The 18,032-nt window shown below is 44.6% G+C and overlaps 2 protein-coding genes and 1 pseudogene across 2 annotated transcripts; all 3 read right to left on the bottom strand.

Annotated features, from left to right (window-relative positions):
* Positions 1–252: 252 nt before the first annotated feature.
* On the bottom strand, positions 253–751 carry LOC139255814 (histone H2B 1.2-like). Its single transcript, XM_070874003.1, has one exon. The coding sequence runs from the start codon at positions 748–750 to the stop codon at positions 376–378; it is 375 nt and encodes a 124-aa protein (XP_070730104.1). The 5' UTR covers position 751; the 3' UTR covers positions 253–375.
* A 6,172-nt stretch (positions 752–6,923) lies between these two features.
* On the bottom strand, positions 6,924–9,864 carry LOC139255815 (histone H2B 1.2-like). Its single transcript, XM_070874004.1, has 2 exons — positions 9,808–9,864; positions 6,924–7,283 (listed from the first exon to the last, which is right to left on the bottom strand). Exons 1-2 carry the CDS (start codon positions 9,862–9,864, stop codon positions 6,924–6,926), a joined length of 417 nt encoding a protein of 138 aa, XP_070730105.1.
* Positions 9,865–10,052: 188 nt separating this feature from the next.
* Positions 10,053–10,362, bottom strand: LOC139255811 (histone H4-like; annotated as a pseudogene).
* Between the last annotated feature and the right edge of the window lie 7,670 nt (positions 10,363–18,032).

Genomic DNA, 18,032 nt, shown 5'->3' with positions numbered 1-18,032 from the left:
TTAATAAGCGGGCTGACCCGAACTAGAATTTTTTTTATATTGTAAAGGGCTTGAGAGAGAATGAAGTCTTTGTTTCATCCTCTAAAACAAGATCATAATTAATTGGCAGGCGACCAGGGACAGTGTGTACAGTTTATTGGGAGGAAAATTCATCAGCGAAGCTAAGGTTGAACCGGATAGTAAAACCGCTATCTGAGAATTCAAATCTAAATCTACAGCTGGAACTTTAAATGTCATCACACTTGCTCAGAAAATAACGACAGTAAATTGAGTTTAAAGGGTGATGCGTTTGTGCAGCTCTTTCAGAAACGTTGTGGGTGGCTCTTAAAAGAGCCGTTGTGTTTGGGGTTTGTTCTGTCAGGACAGCGTGGAGTTTTACTTAGAGCTGGTGTACTTAGTGACCGCCTTTGTCCCTTCCGATACGGCGTGCTTGGCCAACTCCCCGGGCAACAGCAGGCGCACGGCGGTCTGGATCTCCCGAGAACTGATTGTGGATCGCTTGTTATAATGGGCCAGGCGGGAAGCCTCACCCGCAATGCGCTCGAAAATATCGTTCACAAATGAGTTCATGATGCCCATGGCCTTGGAGGAAATGCCAGTGTCGGGATGAACCTGCTTCATCACTTTGTAGATGTAGATAGAGTAACTCTCCTTCCTCGACTTTCTGCGCTTCTTGCCTCCCTTCGGTGGTGTTTTCTTAACTTTCTTGGCGCCTTTCTTGGAAGTAACTGTTTTCTTTTCCTCAGGCATCGTCTTGTTCGGTCCGGTCCAGATATGAAAAAATTTCAGCTCGGAGCTCGCATTATATAGGCAGCTCCACAGCCCGCCCACAGCCCTATGCTAATGATGGATAGGTGAAGGCAACGATTGTGATTGGTTCATTGGCTGCGTTGTCAATTTCCATTGTTCTGTATCTCTGATTGGTCTCTTTAAACATCCAATCAGATTTACTGCTCGCCACAATCTCAAATGCTTGAGGTAGGTCATCAGTTACATCCCCTCCCGAGCCATACTCTTCTTTATCGATCGAGATATCTACATGTTCGACAGACATTGACCCGTTTATAACCAAGATTGTCTGAGGGTCACTTCTGGTCAGGATTTGGAAGTCCTTCTATGAGGGCAAAAGACCCTCACTGTCCTTCCGACCTGATGCTGCCTTCCTCCCACCGTTTAATTTAACCTTTCTTATCGGTCACTGCTGTAACTACATTAGTTGTTTCAGTATTACCTTCACCTGAAATATGCCATACCTTCTGTGCCGTAAAGGGCCTATTTCCCTCACCACAGGAGGCATACATTTAAAGTAATTGGTCGAAGGTTCGAGGGGAAATGTCTTCACGTAGAGGGTTGTGGGGGTCTGGAACACACTGCCTGAAAGGGAGGTAGAGGCAGAAACCCTTACGTTATTTAAAACTACTTGGAGGTTCACTTGAAGTGCCGTAACCTGCAGGGTTACGGACCTAAAGCTGGAAAGCGGGATTCGGCTGGATAGCCTTTTGTTGGCCGGCACGGACACGATGGGCCAAAGTGGCCTCATTCCGTGTTGTAAGCTTCGACGATAAATGTCTATAATTCTGAAACTAAAAGGATATTCCGTCCATCGTGCATATGCTGATTTAAAATATATAGACCTTGGCGAAAAATATATATCTATACAGAACAAAATGTTAATCAACTATCTCTCCTTCCCCCTACTGCGAGGCAGTGGGTGCAACTTAGTGGAGCCTTTGCTTTGTGCTTGGGGGAGAGGGACACGTTGAATCCAGCGAGTGCGGCCCTGCCGTTTCAGAGTGTAAACCACATCCATGGCAGTGACCGTCTTGCGCTTGGCTGCTCAGTGTAGGTCTAAAATGACCGGCTTAGGAGAGCAATACACAGCCCGGGAACGGCCGGAGCTCCCGGGAATAGAACCAGCATTCGAACTCTCAAACCAGACCAGAATTAAACTAGGCCATTTTAACAATCGCTGACTCAGATGAATACGTGGCTTGAGGAGTGGTGCACAAGGGAGGGATACAAATTTTGGGACATTGGAACCGGTTCTGGCGGAGGTGGGAGCAGTACAAACCGGAGGTCTGCACCTGGGCAGGACTGGAACCAATGTCCAAGTGGGAGTGTTTGCTAGTGCTGTTGGGGAGGAGTTAAACTAATATGGCAGGTGGATGGGAACCGATGCAGGGAGACAGAGGGAAGTAGAATGGGGGCAGAAACAAAAGATACAAAGAAGCAAAGTAAAAGTGGAGGGCAGAGAAACCTAAGGCAAAAAGCAAAAAGGGCCACATTACACCAACATTCTAAAGGGGCACAGAGTGTTAGAAAGACAAGCCTGATGGCTCTGTGCCTCAATGCAAGGAGTATTTGGAATAAGGTAGACAAATTAACTGTGCAGATAGCAGTTGACGGGTATGATGTAATTGGCATCAGAGACATGGCTGCAGGGTGACCAAGGCTGGGAACTCAACATCCAGGGGTATTCAACATTTAGGAAGGATAGACAGAAAGGAAAATGAGGCGGGGTGGCATTGCTGGTTAAAGAGGAAATTAATGCAATAGTAAGAAAGGACATTAGCTTGGATGATGTAGAATCGGTATGGATGGAGTTACAGAATACCAAGGGGCAGAAAACGCTAGTGGGAGTTGTGTACAGACCACCAAACAGTAGTAGTAAGGTTGGGGACAGCATCAAACAAGAAATTAGGGATGCATGCAATAAAAATACATCAGTTATCATGGGTAACTTTAATCTACATATTGATTGGGCTAACCAAACTGGTAGCAATGCGGTGGAGGAGGATTTCCTGGAGTGTATTAGGGATGGTTTTCTAGGCCAAGATGTCGAGGAACCAACTAGGGAGCTGGCCATCCTAGGCTGGGTGATGTGTAATGAGAAAGGACTAATTAGCAATCTTGTTGTGCGAGACCCCTTGGGGAAGAATGGACATAACATGATAGAATTATTTATTAAGATGGAGTGTGATACAGTTAATTCAGAAAAAGGGTCCTGAACTTAAGGAAAGGTAACTTCGATGGTTTGAGACATGAATTGGCTACAATAGACTGGCAAATGACACTTAAAGGGTTGACGGTGGATAGGCAATGGCAAACATTTAAAGATCACATGGATGAACTTCAGCAATTGTACATCTCTGTATGGAGTAAAAATAAAATGGGGAAGGTGGCTCAACCGCGGCTAACAAGGGAAATTAGGGATAGTGCTAAATCCAAGGAAGAGGCATATAAGTTGGCCAGAAAAAGCAACAAACCTGAGGAGTGGAAGAAATTTAAAATTCAGCAGAGGAGGACAAAGGGTTTAATTAAGAGGGGGGAAATAGAGTATGAGAAGAAGCTTGCCGGGAACATAAAAACTGACTGCAAAAGCTTCTATAGATATGTGAAGAGAAAAAGATTAGTGACGACAAATGTAGATCCCTTGCAGTCGGATTCCGGTGAATTTATAATGGGGAACAAAGAAATGGCAGACCAATTGAACAAATACTTTGGTTCTGTCTTCACGAAGGAAGACACAAATAACCTTCTGGAAGTACTAGGGGACCGAGGGTCTAGTGAGAAGGAGGAACTGAAGGATATCCTTATTAGGCGGGAAATTGATGGGATTGAAGGCCGATAAATCCCTGGGGCCTGATAGTCTGCATCCCAGATACTTAAGGAAATGGCCCTAGAAATAGTGGATGCATTGGTGATCATTTTCCAACAATCTATCGACTCTGGATCAGTTCTTATGGACTGGAGGGTAGCTAATGTAACGCCACATTTTAAAAAGGGAGGAAGAGAGAAAGAGAGAAAGCGGGTAATTATAGACCGGTTAGCCTGACATCAGTAGTGGGGAAAATGTTGGAATCCATTATTAAGGATGAAATAGCAGCGTATTTGGAAAGCAGTGACAGGATCGGTCCAAGTCAGCATGGATTTATGAAGAGGAAATCATGCTTGACAAATCTTCTGGAATTTTTTGAGGATGTAACTAGTAGAATGGACAAGTGAGAACCAGTGGATGTGGTGTATTTGGACTTTCAAAAGGCTTTTGACAAGGTCCCACACAAGAGATTGGTGTGCAAGGTCAAAGCACATGGTATTGGGGGTAATGTACTGACGTGGTTAGAGAACTGGTTGGCAGATAGGAAGCAGACAGTCGGGATAAATGGATCCTTTTCAGAATGGCAGGCAGTGACTAGTGGAGTGCCGCAGGGCTCGGTGCTGGGACCCCAGCTCTTTACAATATACATCAATGATTTGGATGAAGGAATTGAGTGTAATATCTCCAAGTTTGCAGATGACACTAAACTGGGTGGCGGTTTGAGCTGTGAGGGGGATGCTTGGAGGCTGCAGGGTGACTTGGACAGGTTAGATGAGTGGGCAAATGCATGGCAGATGCAGTATAATGTGGATAAATGTGAGGTTATCCACTTTGGGGGCAAAAACACAAAGACAGAATATTATCTGAATGGTGGCGGATTAGTAAAAAGGGAAGTGCAACCAGACCTGGGTGTCATGGTTCATCAGTCATTGAATGTTAGCATACAGTTACAGCAGGCGGTGAAGAAAGCAAATGGTATGTTGGCCTTCATAGCTCGGGGATTTGAGTATAGGAGCAGGGAGGTCTTACTGCAGTTGTACAGGGCCTTGGTGAGGTCTCACCTGGACTATTGTGTTCAGTTTTGGTCTCCTAATCTGAGGAAGGACGTTCTTGCTATTGAGGAGTACAGCGAAGGTTCATCAGACTGATTCCTGGGATGGTAGGACTGACATATGAGGAGAGACTGGATCAACTGGGCCTTTATACATTGGAGTTTAGAAGGATAAGGGGGGGATGTCATAGAAATATATACGATTCTGACGGGATGGGACAGGTTAGATGCGGGTAGAATGTTCCCGATATTGGGGAAATCCAGAATCAGGGGACACAGACTTAGGATAAGGGGTAGGCCATTTACGACTGAGATGAGGAGAAACTTCTTCACTCAAGAGTTGTTAACCTGTGGAATTCCCTACCGCAGAGAGTTGTTGATGCCAGTTCATTGGATATATTCAAGAGGTAGTTAGATATGGCCCTTACAGTTAATGGGATCAAGGGGTATGGAGAGAAAGCAGGAAAGGGGTACTGATGGAATGATCAGCCATGATCATATTGAATGGTGGTGCAGGCTCGAAGGGCCAAATGGCCTACTCCTGCACCTATTTTCTATGAATCTCTTCATACAGTTTTCATTGAAAGACTAAAGAACATTTAGGGAACTGGTTGTGGCCTTTATACAATTTTTGAGTCCCTGATAACTGTCGTTCAATTATTCGCTGCTAACTGGAAGAGAGTTTGTGTGAGCACAGAACCGTAATGCAGATACCAGGTACTGAAAATTCCCGCATACAGGTCTGAAACAGACCAATTTATTGGTACTTGAACTCAAGGTCTCCATTAAGACAGTAAGCAGCCCTTTCAGAAACTGTGGGTGGCTCTGAGAAGAGCCTTTAAGTTATTAGATTAAATCTTGTCTGCTTTATTTGCTCTTGGAAGAAGTGGTGGTTTTCTTGGGCAGCAACACAGCCTGGATATTAGGCAGCACCCCGCCCTGAGCGATGGTCACCTTTCCCAGCAGCTTGTTGAGCTCCTCGTCATTGCGGATGGTCAGCTGCAGGTGTCTGGGGATGATACGGGTCTTCTTGTTGTCGCGGGCCGCATTGCCGGCTAGCTCCAGGATTTCAGCGGTCAGATACTCGAGCACAGCAGCCATGTAGACCGGGGCTCCGGCACCCACACGCTCAGCGTAGTTCCCCTTTCGCAGGAGCCTGTGAACACGGCCCACAGGGAACTGCAGACCGGTCCGGGAGGAGCGAGACTTGGCCTTGGCCTGAGCTTTTCCGCCGGTTTTTCCTCTTCGACATTTCCACAATCCACAGGTTTAGAGAAAGAATCAGAAACTCTTCCCACATCTGCCCTTCTTATAGCTTCTGGAGGGATGCAGGGAGCGAACTTGTGATTGGTGACTCTGTGGTGAATTTCATTGGTCATTTCCGATTCCCAATCACAGCCTGCTTCGTCCACCAATGAAAGGAGGGTGGAAATTACTGGTTCTCAACAGTCAGAACTTAACGATTTTTTTAATTCAAAAACTCCGCCAATAATTGTAAAATTGCAGATTATGTTAGTAACTTCACCATTAGCCAAATACTTCAAAGCACTTTTTGTTTCCTTTTGTCTTATTACATGTAATAATTGTTTCCTTTTGTCTCATTACTTGCAAATTCCAGCCTGTAACAATCAGGATTAAATTCGGCTTCAGTTTCAAACTGTCTGTAACGGGCGGGACTCAGTCCCCACTGATTCTGTAACGGGACACATTCCAGCTCCATCTTTTCACAGGAGCTGCTGTGGGAGTGAGACCAGAACTGAGATTCCTTCTGTAAAAAGAGGGACAGTGTTCAAATTGCCCCTGTTCTAGTCTCTAAGAACTCCCATTCTGGGTTGTTACACTGCGGGGACTCTCGGGTTAATAAACAGACAGAGCGGGAACGGAATTTTTAAAAAAGTGAAAAGGACTTGAGTGAGAATGTGACTGAAATCGGAGTTTCCCTGCCCCCCAAAAATAAATTCGTCAGCAGGCGCTGTGAATGAACGGGTCTGAGAACAAAGGGAAAGCGACCAGGCACCATATTTGTAGTTTACTCACTGCAGGAAATTCCAGCGACGCCAAGGTCAAGCCGGTCAGTGAAGCTACTTATGAGAATTCAAAACTAAATCTACAGCTGGAACTACAAAGGTTCTCACACACACTTGTTCGGGAAATAATTACAGTAAATTCAGTCTAAAGGGTGATGTGTTTGTGCAGCTCTTTCAATGATGTTGTGAGTGGCTCTTAAAAGAGCCGTTGTGTTTGGGGTTTGTTCTGTCAGGACAGCGTGGAGTTTTACTTGGAGCTGGTGTACTTGGTCACCGCCTTTGTCCCTTCCGACACGGCGTGCTTGGCCAGCTCCCCGGGCAGCAGCAGGCGCACGGCGGTCTGGATCTCCCAGGAGCTGATGGTGCGGCGCTTGTTGTTTTGGGCCAGGCGGGAAGCCTCACTCGCGATGCGCTCAAAAATATCGTTCACAAACGAATTCATGATGCCCATGGCCTTGGAGGAGATGCCGGTGTCGGGGTGAACCTGCTTCATCACTTTGTAGATGTAGATAGCATAACTCTCCTTCCTTGACTTTCGGCGCTTCTTGCCGCCCTTCGGTGGTGTTTTCTTGATGGCTTTCTTGGCACCTTTTTTCAAAGCTGGTTTCTTTTTTTTAAATTTCAAAATATACTTTATTCATAAAAAGAATCTGTACAGTACATTCAAGGGCATTTCATTACATTTTGCTGCGGTCAGCAATCCCATACAATACATCTGGGTGCTGACGGCAGTTCCGTTCGTTACATTTCTCGTTTTTCTGTTCAACTGCGATTCAGTACAATTAACAGGGTACATTGTGGTACATTTACACAAATTACATTTTATGTGTTACAATACAGTGCCCGGAATGGGTGACGGTACATTTACATTTTTTTCTTTTCAAACATGCATTTCATAACACACCTTGCATTGTACATGACACGACATTGGTGTTTACAGATTTGGTGCTCTATGTACACAAAGTGTAAATTACAAATACAGCCCGAGGGAGTTTGGTGCTGATTTCTGCCCCCGGGTTTTCCGTGGCGGAAGGGATTTAGACTGTGGCCCTTCCCCACCGTGCCTTTGCGGCGACTGCACCAATTTTCAGTGCGTCCCTCAGCACGTATTCCTGGATCTTGGATTGCGCCAGTCTGCAACATGCGGACGTGGTCATCTCCTTGTTCTGGAAGACCAGCAAGTTTCGGCAAGACCAAAGAGCGTCTTTGACCGAGTTGATGGCCCTCCAGCAGCAGGTGATGTCTGTCTGAAGCTGGTTTCTTTTCCTCAGGAATTGTCTTGTTCAGTCAGGCACAGATATGAAGGAAATTCTGCTCCAGGCTAGCATTATATCGGAAGCCCCACAACCCTATGCTAATGAGGGATGGGTGAAGGCAATGACTGTGATTGGTTCATTGGCTGCATTGTCAATTTCCATTGTTCTGTATCTCTCTGATTGGATGTATAAAGAGACCAATCAGATTTAATGCTCGCCACAATTACAAATTCTTGAATGAGGTCATCAATTACATCCCCTCCCGATTTATCCTCTATTCTTTGTTTCTATTCTGCTCTCATGCAAAAATGTTTAATGACGGCCGGACTTATGAGGAAGGTTTTTTCCTATATATATATCTGAACAGCAAACTCGCTGCTGTGTTTGTCGATCTAGATTTCGACATGTTCGCGACATTGACCGGTTTGTAACCGAGATTGCTTGAGGGTCACTTCTGATTTGGACTTGGGAATCCTTCTGTGAGGGCAAGGGACCCTCACTGCCCTTCCTCCCTGATGCTGCCTTCCTCCTATCATTTAATTCAACACCTTTCTTATCTGTCACTGCTGTAACATGGATGTAACAGCATGGATTTATGAAGGGGAAGTCATGTTTGACAAATTTGCTGGAATTCTTTGAGGATGTAACGAACAGGGTGGATAAAGGGGAAGCAGTGGATGTGGTGTATTTGGACTTCCAGAAGGCATTTGACAAGGTACCACATAAAAGGTTACTGACTGCACAAGATAAAAGTTCACGGGGTTGGGGGTAATATATTAGCATGGATAGAGGATTGGATAACGAACAGAAACCAGAGAGTCGGGATAAATGGTTCATTCTCGGGTTGGCAATCAGTAACCAATGGGATGCCACAGGGATCAGTGCTGGGACCCCAACTATTTATGATCTATATTAACGACTTGGAAGAAGGGACCGAGTGTAACACAGCCAAGTTTGCTGATGATACAAAGATGGGAGGAAAAGCAATATGTGAGGAGGACACACAAATTCTGCAAAAGGACATAGAAAAGCTAAGTGAGTGAGCAAGAGTTTGGCAGATGGAGTATAATATTGGAAAGTGTGAGGTCATGCACTTTGGCAGAAAAAAAATCAAAGAGCAAGTTATTATTTAAATGGAGAAAGATTGCAAAGTGCTGCAGTACAGTGGGACCTGGGGGTACTTGCGCATGAAACACAAAAGGTTAGTATGCAGGTACAGCAAGTGATCAGGAAGGCCAATGGAATCTTGACCTTTATTGCAAATGGGATGGAGTATAAAAGCAGGGAAGTCTTGCTGCAGTTGTACAGGGTATTGGTGAGGCTACACCTGGAATATTGCATGCAGTTTTGGTTTCCATATTTACAAAAAGGATATACTTGCTTTGGAGGCAGTTCAGAGAAGGCTCACAAGGTTGATTCCGGAATGAGGGGGTTGATTTATGAGGAAAGGTTGAGTAGGTTGGGCCTCTACTCATTGGAATTCAGAAGAATGAGAGATGATCTTATCGAAACATATAAGATTATGAGGGGGCTTGACAAGGTGAATGCAGAGAGGATGTTTCCACTGCTAGGGGAGACGAGAACTGGAGGGCTGCATCTTAGAATAAAAGGCCACCCATTTAAAACTGAGATGAGGAGAAATTTCTTCTCTGAGGGTTGTGGATCTGTGGAATTCGCTGCCTCAGAGAGCTGTGGAAGCTGGGATATTGAATAAATTTATGACAAAAACAGATAGTTTCTTAAACGATAAGGGAATAAGGGATACTGGGGCAGGGAAGTTAAATGGCAGAGCAGGCTCGAGGGGCCGTATGGCCTACACCTGCTCCTATTTCTTATGTTTTTATGTTCTAACTATATTAGTTGTTCCAATATTACCTTCATCTGGAATGCCCCGTAAATGTCAATGATTCGAAGACTAAAAGGACATTCCATCCATCGTGTATATGCTGATTGAAAACACCGAACACCAGATATAGATCTAGGCAAAAAACATATCTATACAGAACAAAATGTAAATCAACTATCTCGCCCCCATTCCCCAGGTCACTGCTCTCTCTGTGAGGGGTGGGTGGTTCTGAGAAGAGCCTTTGTGTTGTGCTTGGGGGAAAGGGTCAAGTTATTCAGCCGCCGAATCCATAGTGTGCGGTCCTGCCGTTTCAGAGTGTACACCACATCCATGGCAGTGACCGTCTTGCGCTTGGCGTGCTCAGTGTAGGTGATCGCATCCCTGATCACATTCTCCAGGAAAACCTTCAGCACCCCGCGGGTCTCCTCGTAGATCAGTCCCAAGATCCGCTCGACACCGCCACGGCGAGCCAGTCGGAGGATGGCTGGTTTGGTGATGCCCTGGATGTTATCACGGAGCACTTTACGGTGCCGTTTGGCTCCGCCTTTACCCAGTCCCTTGCCTCTTTTACCTCTTCCAGTCATGATCATTCTTTACTGAAATCACCGCTGAATGTTAATCTCTTGCCTTACCCATTGTCTGTTGAGACCACCAATGAAACGAGGGCAGAAATTCCTGTCAAAAGTCACACCTCGAACAATTTTTAATTTCAAAAACCCCGCCAATAATTTTTTAAAGTGCGGATTATGTTAATAAATTCACCATTAGCCAAAGATTTACAAACAGGTTTTACTTCCTTTTATTATATTCCATATTTCCCTTACAAATTCCAGGCTGTTACAATCAGGATTAAATTCACGTTCAGTCAATCTGCCTGTAATGGATGACAATCAATCCCCACTAACTCTAACAGGGCACATTCCAGCTCAAACTGTGTAAAAGTTGGGAATCACAGATCATGGATTGATCCTCTGCACAGGCGGGAGTGAGACCAGAACTGGGAGTTCTTCTGTGAAAAGGGAAGAGGGATAGAGTGTTCACACTGCTCCCGTTCTGGTCTCTGTAAGAACTCCCGTTCTGGGTTTTTAAACTGCGAGGAGTCCCGGGTTAATAAACGGATTGACCGTAACTGGAATTGAAAAATAAACTTGTAAAGGGCTTGCGAGAGAATGAAGTGACTGAAATCTGAGTCTCATTCCCTAAACAAGCTCTTAATTCCTCGGCAGGAGCTGTAAATGGGAATAAGCGACAAGGAATCGTGTTTGTAGCATGAATGGCGGGAAATTCAACAGCGGTCCCAACGTCGAACCAGACAGTGAAGCTGCTTATGAGAATTCAAAACTAAATCCACAGCTGGAACTGCAAAGGTTCCCAAACACCCTTGTTCAGGAAATAATTACAGTAAATTGAGTCTAAAGGGTGATGCGCTTGGCAAGCCTTTCAGAGAGGTTGTGGGCGGCTCTTAAGAGTCGTTGTGTTTGGAGTGTTCTCTCAGGACAGCGTGGAGCTTTACTTTGAGCTGGTGTACTTGGTCACCGCCTTTGTCCCTTCCGACACGGCGTGCTTGGCCAGCTCCCCGGGCAGCAGCAGGCGCACGGCGGTCTGGATCTCCCGGGAGCTGATGGTGTCAGATTATGGTATGTGTGTGTGTATTTTATTCTGTACCTGTCTATCTCTGGAATAAGAATATGACGTTTAATCTGTACCTTTCAGTTACTGGTATATGATTGTTGGGGTTACTCTCTACCTCTCAGTTTCGGTTATGTGATTGTGGGTTTTAATCTGTACCTGTCACTCCCTAGTATTTGAGTGTGGTGTTTATTCTGTACCTCTCGGTTCTGGTATATGAGTGTGGGTTTAATATCTACCTGTCAGTTTTTGGTATGTGAATGTGAAGTTTAATCTATGTGTCAGTTTCTGGTATATGACTGTGGGGTTAATCTGTACCTGTCAGTCTTTGATATGTGACTGTGTATTTTTTCTGTAACTGTCAGTTTATATGCGAGTGTGTATTTTATTCGATATATTTCAATCTCTGGTATGCGAATGTGGGGTTTAACCTGTACCTGTCAGTTTCTGGTATATAAGTGTGGGATTTATTCGGTACCTGTCAGTTTCTGGTATACGAGTGTGGGTTTAATTTGTACGCATCAGTTTCTGGTATATGAGTGTGGGGTTAATGTGTACGTATCAGTTTGTGGTATGTGAGTGTGGGATTTATCCTGTACCCGTCAGTTTCTGGTATGCAAGTGTGGGTTTTAATCTGCACCTGTCAGTTTCTGGTTTAAAAAAAAGTGTGCGTTTTATTCTGTACGTGTCAGTTTCTGTTTTATGAGTGTGGGTTTTCATCTGCATCTGTCAGTTTCTGGTAAAAAATAGCATGGGTTAAAACTGTACCTGTCAGTTTCTGGTATGTGAGTGTGGAGTTTAATCTGTACCTATCAATTTCTGGTTTATTATTGTGGGCTTTAATCTGTACCTATTAGTTTCTGGTATGTGAGTGTGGGTGATATTCTGAACCTGTCAGTTTCTGGTCTATGAGTGTGGGTTTTAATCTATACCCATTAGTTGCTGGTGTGCAAGTGTGGGTTTTATTCTGTATATTTCAGTATCTGGTATATGAATGTGATACACAGAAACATAGAAAATAGGTGCAGGAGTAGGCCATTTGGCCCTTCGAGCCTGCACCACCATTCAATAAGATCATGGCTGATATTCCCTCAGTACCTCTTTCCTGCTTTCTCTCCATACCCTTTGATCCCCTTAACCGTAAGGGCCATATCTAACTCCCTCTTGAATATATCCAATGAGTTGTTTCAATGGTGAAACAGCATTTGATCCTATCGTTCCATGTGGCTGTAAGATTCACAATGTAACTCAGCCATTTCGGATCACTGTTGGACTGACAGCTTCTGCTGCCTGTGATAATAGGATTGAGGTCAGTTCTGTGTCTCTGCGCTCTGTGAGTGATAATGTACTTAAGGAGTACTCACGAGAAGGAGCGGCCTGCACTTTTCCTTGCATTCTGGGTGGAAGAAATATCACATTTATACTGGCTCAATGAAGTATTTTGCTTTGAGAATAATAATACCAGAAAAATATTAGTTATGATATGGACAACTGATGGGAAAAATATACAATAAAGTTGTAATGAATGTGTATGTTTATAATAAAGTAAAGTATCTGGAGAGAGGAAACCGTGATACTTGTCCTTGTCTGACCTCACTGCAGTACAGTGTCACTCAGATTTTCTACACCAGGTGTGTAGGATGGTTCTATAGAAAGTTATCAGCATCCAGATACAACTCAAACCCAGCACTGGTCCATGAATGGGATCACCCGATTGATACAATCGAGGTTTATATCTTCCACTCCCATAGAACTACCTGTAAAATTCTGAATCGCTTTCTGGATTATAACCACAGGTACCTGGGCTGTACAACAATTGTTCTCAGTCTATTGGAACCGAGTTAAGTGCCTGTGCAGGCAACAGAATGTCACAGAGCCCGGATCATGATGTATCTGAGGGAGCGACAATGTATCTCTCAATCACCTTCAACACAATTCTGGAGAACTCAACGCACCGAAACAAAATTACCAAATTTAAATGTCTACTTTCTGTCCTGGTGCCTGCAATAGATGCACTTTGTGACACTCCTCACATCCTCACTGTCAGGCTGTGTTTCCACTGTTCAATGTCCAAGAAGAGCAGACACTGAGATTGGGACTGAATCAGGAACATTCACTACTGATTTGGTGAAAGAAAGCAGCAATGATTTAGAAGAGTGCGGTGATTAACTTTCTCTGTTACCTTGCACTGTACACATGCTTTCCCTTCCCCCACTCGCTCCATGTTCCCGAACTACTTCCTGCTCCATTCTGCCTCTTACAAACAGCCCCCGGTACCCCGACACAAAGCCCATTTACAGACACATTCCCAATGCGACGAGCTGCTGTAAGGAGGCTGCTGTTTGCTCCCTTACTCTGGCCCGGAATATCTCCGCTCCCTGATGTGTTCAACGATCATCAGCCCAGCACAGAGGAAACGGCAGCCAAAGGCAGAGCTGGGGAAGGGGAGGTCGCATGGGCCCTTCCCGTCAGTTTAAACACTGGGCGGGGAGACGGGTGGGGTGGGGGGGGGGGCGGTGTTGCGGGGGAGCAGGCAAGTATTTCAATGCTGGAGCGTGAAGCTTGGAGGTGGATCTGGAAGCTCAGAGGCCGCTGTCTCTGCTCAATCTGTCACCCTGTATTGTTCAGACTATGGGATGTGAGTGTGTGTTTTACACTGTATTGTTCAGACTATGGGATGTGAGTGTGGGTTTTACACTGTATAGTTCAGACTATGGGATGTGAGTGTGGGTTTTACACTGTATAGTTCAGACTATGGGATGTGAGTGTGTGTTTTACACTGTATAGTTCAGACTATAGGATGTGAGTGTGGGTTTTACACTGTAGAGTTCAGACTATGGGATGTGAGTATGGGTTTTACACTGTAGAGTTCAGACTATGGGATGTGAGTGTGTGTTTTACACTGTAGAGTTCAGACTATGGGATGTGAGTGTGTGTTTTACACTGTATAGTTCAGACTATGGGATGTGAGTGTGGGTTTTACACTGTATAGTTCAGACTATGGGATGTGAGTGTGTGTTTTACACTGTATAGTTCAGACTATGGGATGTGAGTGTGGGTTTTACACTGTATAATTCAGACTATGGGATGTGAGTGTGTGTTTTACACTGTATTGTTCAGACTATGGGATGCGAGTGTGTGTTAAATTTTATATGAATGGAAAAGCCGAATGCTTAAAAGAGGAGAGACTAGTAAATGTAGTTATTCAGGGGGATTTGAGTGTCATTGTAAACAAATCACATATAGTTAACTTGCAGCTACTGCAAGCAATTCGGAAGGTAAAGGATATGTTGGCCTTTATTACAAGGGGTTTGGAGTATAAGAGTAAAGAAGTGTGGCTGCAATTATGTAGGGCTTTGGTGAGACCACACCTGGATTACTGGGCACAGTTTTGGTCTCAGTGCCAAAGGAAGGATATTAGAGGGGGTGCAACATTGAATCCTGGGATAGAGAGATTGAGTGAAATGCACCTATACACTCTGGAGTTTAGAAGAATGAGAGCTGAGCACATTGAAACCTAAAAAAAAAATCTTAGCAGGCTTGGCAGGGTAGATGCTGTGAGGATGTTTCCCTTTGCTGGATAGTCTAGATTAGGGGTCATAGTCTCAGGATAAGGGATCGGACACTTAGGACTGAGATGAGGAGAAATGTATTCACTCAGAGGGATGTGAATCCTTGGAATTCTATACACATAGGTCGGAGACGCTCAGTCATTGAGTATATTCAAGACAGAGAACAAAGGGAATCAAGGGAAATGGGTATCAGGCAGGAGTTCAGGGTGAAGTTCAGCCATGAATGTAATGAATTGTGGAGCAGGCTCGAGTGGCCTTACTGCCTGCTATTTCTTATTTTCTTATAGCTGTCAGTGTTGTGAGTGTTGTTCTGTTGTTCTTTCTTCAGTTTTTGGTGGGCAAAAGTGGGTTTTATTATACACCATGTCAGCTTCTTGAATATGACTGCGAGTTCCACTCTGTTTTTGCCTGTCTCCGGGATATGAGTGTGGATTTTACTCTGTACCTGTCGGTCTCTGGTATGTCAATGTAAGTATTACCCTGCACCTGTCAGTTTCTCGTATGTGATTGGGGATTTATTCTGTACTTGTCAGTTTCTGTTATGTGAGCTTTATTCTGTACCTGTTATTTTCTGAATTTGTAACATGGGTTTTCCTCTGTACCTGCCAGTTTCTGGGATGTGAGTGTTAATTTTTTGTCTGTACCTGTCTGTTTCCGGTATAGGAATGTAGGTAAAACTCTGTAGTTCTCAGTCTCTGGGATGTGAGTGTGCGTTTTATTCTGTATCAGTCAGTCTTTGGTATGTGAGTGGGGTTTTATTCTGTACCTGTCATTTTCTGATATGTTAACGAGGGCTTTAATCAGAACCTGCCAGTTTCTGATATGCGAGTGTGGATTTTAGCCTGTATCTGTCAGTTTATGATATGTAAGAGTGGGTATCTCTCTGTCTTTTATGTAAGTGTAAGTTTTACTCTGTATTGCTTAGTCTTGGATATGGGAGTGCAGAATTTGCTCTATAGCTGTCTGTCTGTGTGATGCAAGTGTGGATTTTACTCTGTATCTGTTAGTCTCTGATGTGAGAGTGAGAGTTTTACTCTGTATCTGTCAGTTTCTGGTATGCAAGTGTGGTTTTCTTCTATCATTCAGGCTCTGGGATGAAAGTGAGAGTTTTACTCTGTATGTTAATATCTGCGACGTGAGTCTGGGTTGTCCTCTGTAACTTTCATTTTCTCAAATCTGAGTTGGGTTTTATTTTGTACCTGTCAGTTTCTAGTATATGAATAGGGGTTTTAATCTGTACCTGTCAGTTTCTGCTGTGATAGTGCTGCTTTTGTGCTGTATCTGTCAGTTTCTGATATGTGAGTCTGTTTTAATCTGTACCTGTTAGGCTGTGGGATGTGAGCGTATACTTGACTCTGCATCGATCAGCATCTTTTATGTGGCTGTTGATTTTGCTCTGCAGCTGTCACTCTCTGTGGTGTGAGTGTGGGCTTTACTCTGTATCTGTCAGTTTTTGGAATGAGAGTTTGGTTTTAATCTTTACCTGTCAGTTTCTGGTATTTGTCTGTTGTTGTTACTCTCCAATTGTTAGTTTCCAGGATGTGATTGTGTATTTTAATCAGTACCTGCCAGTTTCTTGTACCGGAGTGTGGATATTAGTCATATCTTCCAGTCTCTGGTATGTGAGTGTGTGTTTTACTTTATAGCTGTCTGACTCTGGGATGCAAGTGTGTATTTTATTCTGTATCTATTGGTTTACAGAATGTGTTAACAAAAGCTGAAGGGTACAGAATAAAAGTTATGTGAATATCCATTTTACTCTGTACCAGTCACTTTCCAATATGTGTGTGGATTTAACCTATATCTGCCAGTCAGTCAGTCTGTTACCATATGTGATTGTGATTCAATCTCAATCTGTCATTCACTGTGCCCGAGTGTATGTATCATTCTGTGTCTCTCAGTCCCTGGCACTGTTTGTGGGTGTGGGGTTCATTCTGTGTGTCTCAGTCTCTGGCACTGTGTGTAGGTGTGGGGTCCATTCTGTGTGTCTCAGTCCCTGGCACTGTTTATAGGTGTGGGGTCCATTCTGTGTCTCAGTCCCTGGCACTGTTTGTGGGTGTGGGGTCCATTCTGTGTCTCTCAGTCCCTGGCACTGTGTGTGGGTGTGGGGTCCATTCTGTGTCTCTCAGTCCCTGGCACTGCGTGTGGGTGTGGGGTCCATTCTGTGTCTCTCAGTCCCTGGCACTGTGTGTGGGTGTGGGCTCCATTCTGTGTCTCTCAGTCTCTGGCACTGTGTGTGGGTGTGGGGTTCATTCTGTGTCTCTCAGTCTCTGGCACTGTGTGTAGGTGTGGGGTTCATTCTGTGTCTCTCAGTCTCTGGCACTGTTTGTGGGTGTGGGGTTCATTCTGTGTGTCTCAGTCTCTGGCACTGTGTGTAGGTGTGGGGTCCATTCTGTGTCTCTCAGTCCCTGGCACTGTGTGTGGGTGTGGGGTTCATTCTGTGTGTCTCAGTCCCTGGCACTGTTTGTGGATGTGGGGTCCATTCTGTGTCTCTCAGTCTCTGGCACTGTTTGTGGGTGTGGGGTCCATTCTGTGTCTCTCAGTCCGTGGCACTGTTTGTGGGTGTGGGGTCCATTCTGTGTCTCAGTCCCTGGCACTGTTTGTGGTTATGGGGTTCATTCTGTAACTGCCAGTTTCTGTTACTGTTTGAGAGTGTGAGATTGATTATGTATCGGTTAGACTGGTGATGTGTGTGAGAGTGAGATTCATTATGTAATTGACGGTCTCTTGTACTGTGCTATTCTTGCTCTGTGTGACTGTTGGATTCTGTTCCTTCTTTAGGCCTATGTTAGTTTGAGATTATCCACGATTGTCTCAGGAGGAGGTTTGGTTCAGTCCATTACCTCCGTTTCTCTGCTCTTGTATGTTAGTTGCTGGGTTTGAGAGTCAGTGTACAGACACCAGTGTAGATTGACACTGTGTCAGTCAGTCCTTGTGTGTGAGTAAGGGAGTGAAAATGGATCTGCCTCTCAGAGCGATATGTTTGGACTTTGAAACAACATCTTATTGTACTGTTCCAAGTGACAGTGGGATTCATAATGTAACTCTGGGAT

Source organism: Pristiophorus japonicus, unplaced genomic scaffold (assembly GCF_044704955.1).
Source record: "Pristiophorus japonicus isolate sPriJap1 unplaced genomic scaffold, sPriJap1.hap1 HAP1_SCAFFOLD_637, whole genome shotgun sequence".
Classification (NCBI taxonomy): Eukaryota; Metazoa; Chordata; class Chondrichthyes; family Pristiophoridae; genus Pristiophorus; species Pristiophorus japonicus.
This window is presented reverse-complemented; position numbering and strand designations above follow the sequence as displayed.

Excerpts from the sequence above, each read along its gene's own strand:
- LOC139255815 (XM_070874004.1), bottom strand. The coding sequence starts at position 9,864 with ATGGAATGTCCTTTTAGTCTTCGAATCATTGACATTTACGGGGCATTC. Across the intron at positions 7,284-9,807 it reads ACGGGGCATTCCAGATGAAG|AAACCAGCTTTGAAAAAAGG; the intron begins GTAATATTGGAA and ends TTTAAAAAAAAG.
- LOC139255814 (XM_070874003.1), bottom strand. The coding sequence starts at position 750 with ATGCCTGAGGAAAAGAAAACAGTTACTTCCAAGAAAGGCGCCAAGAAA.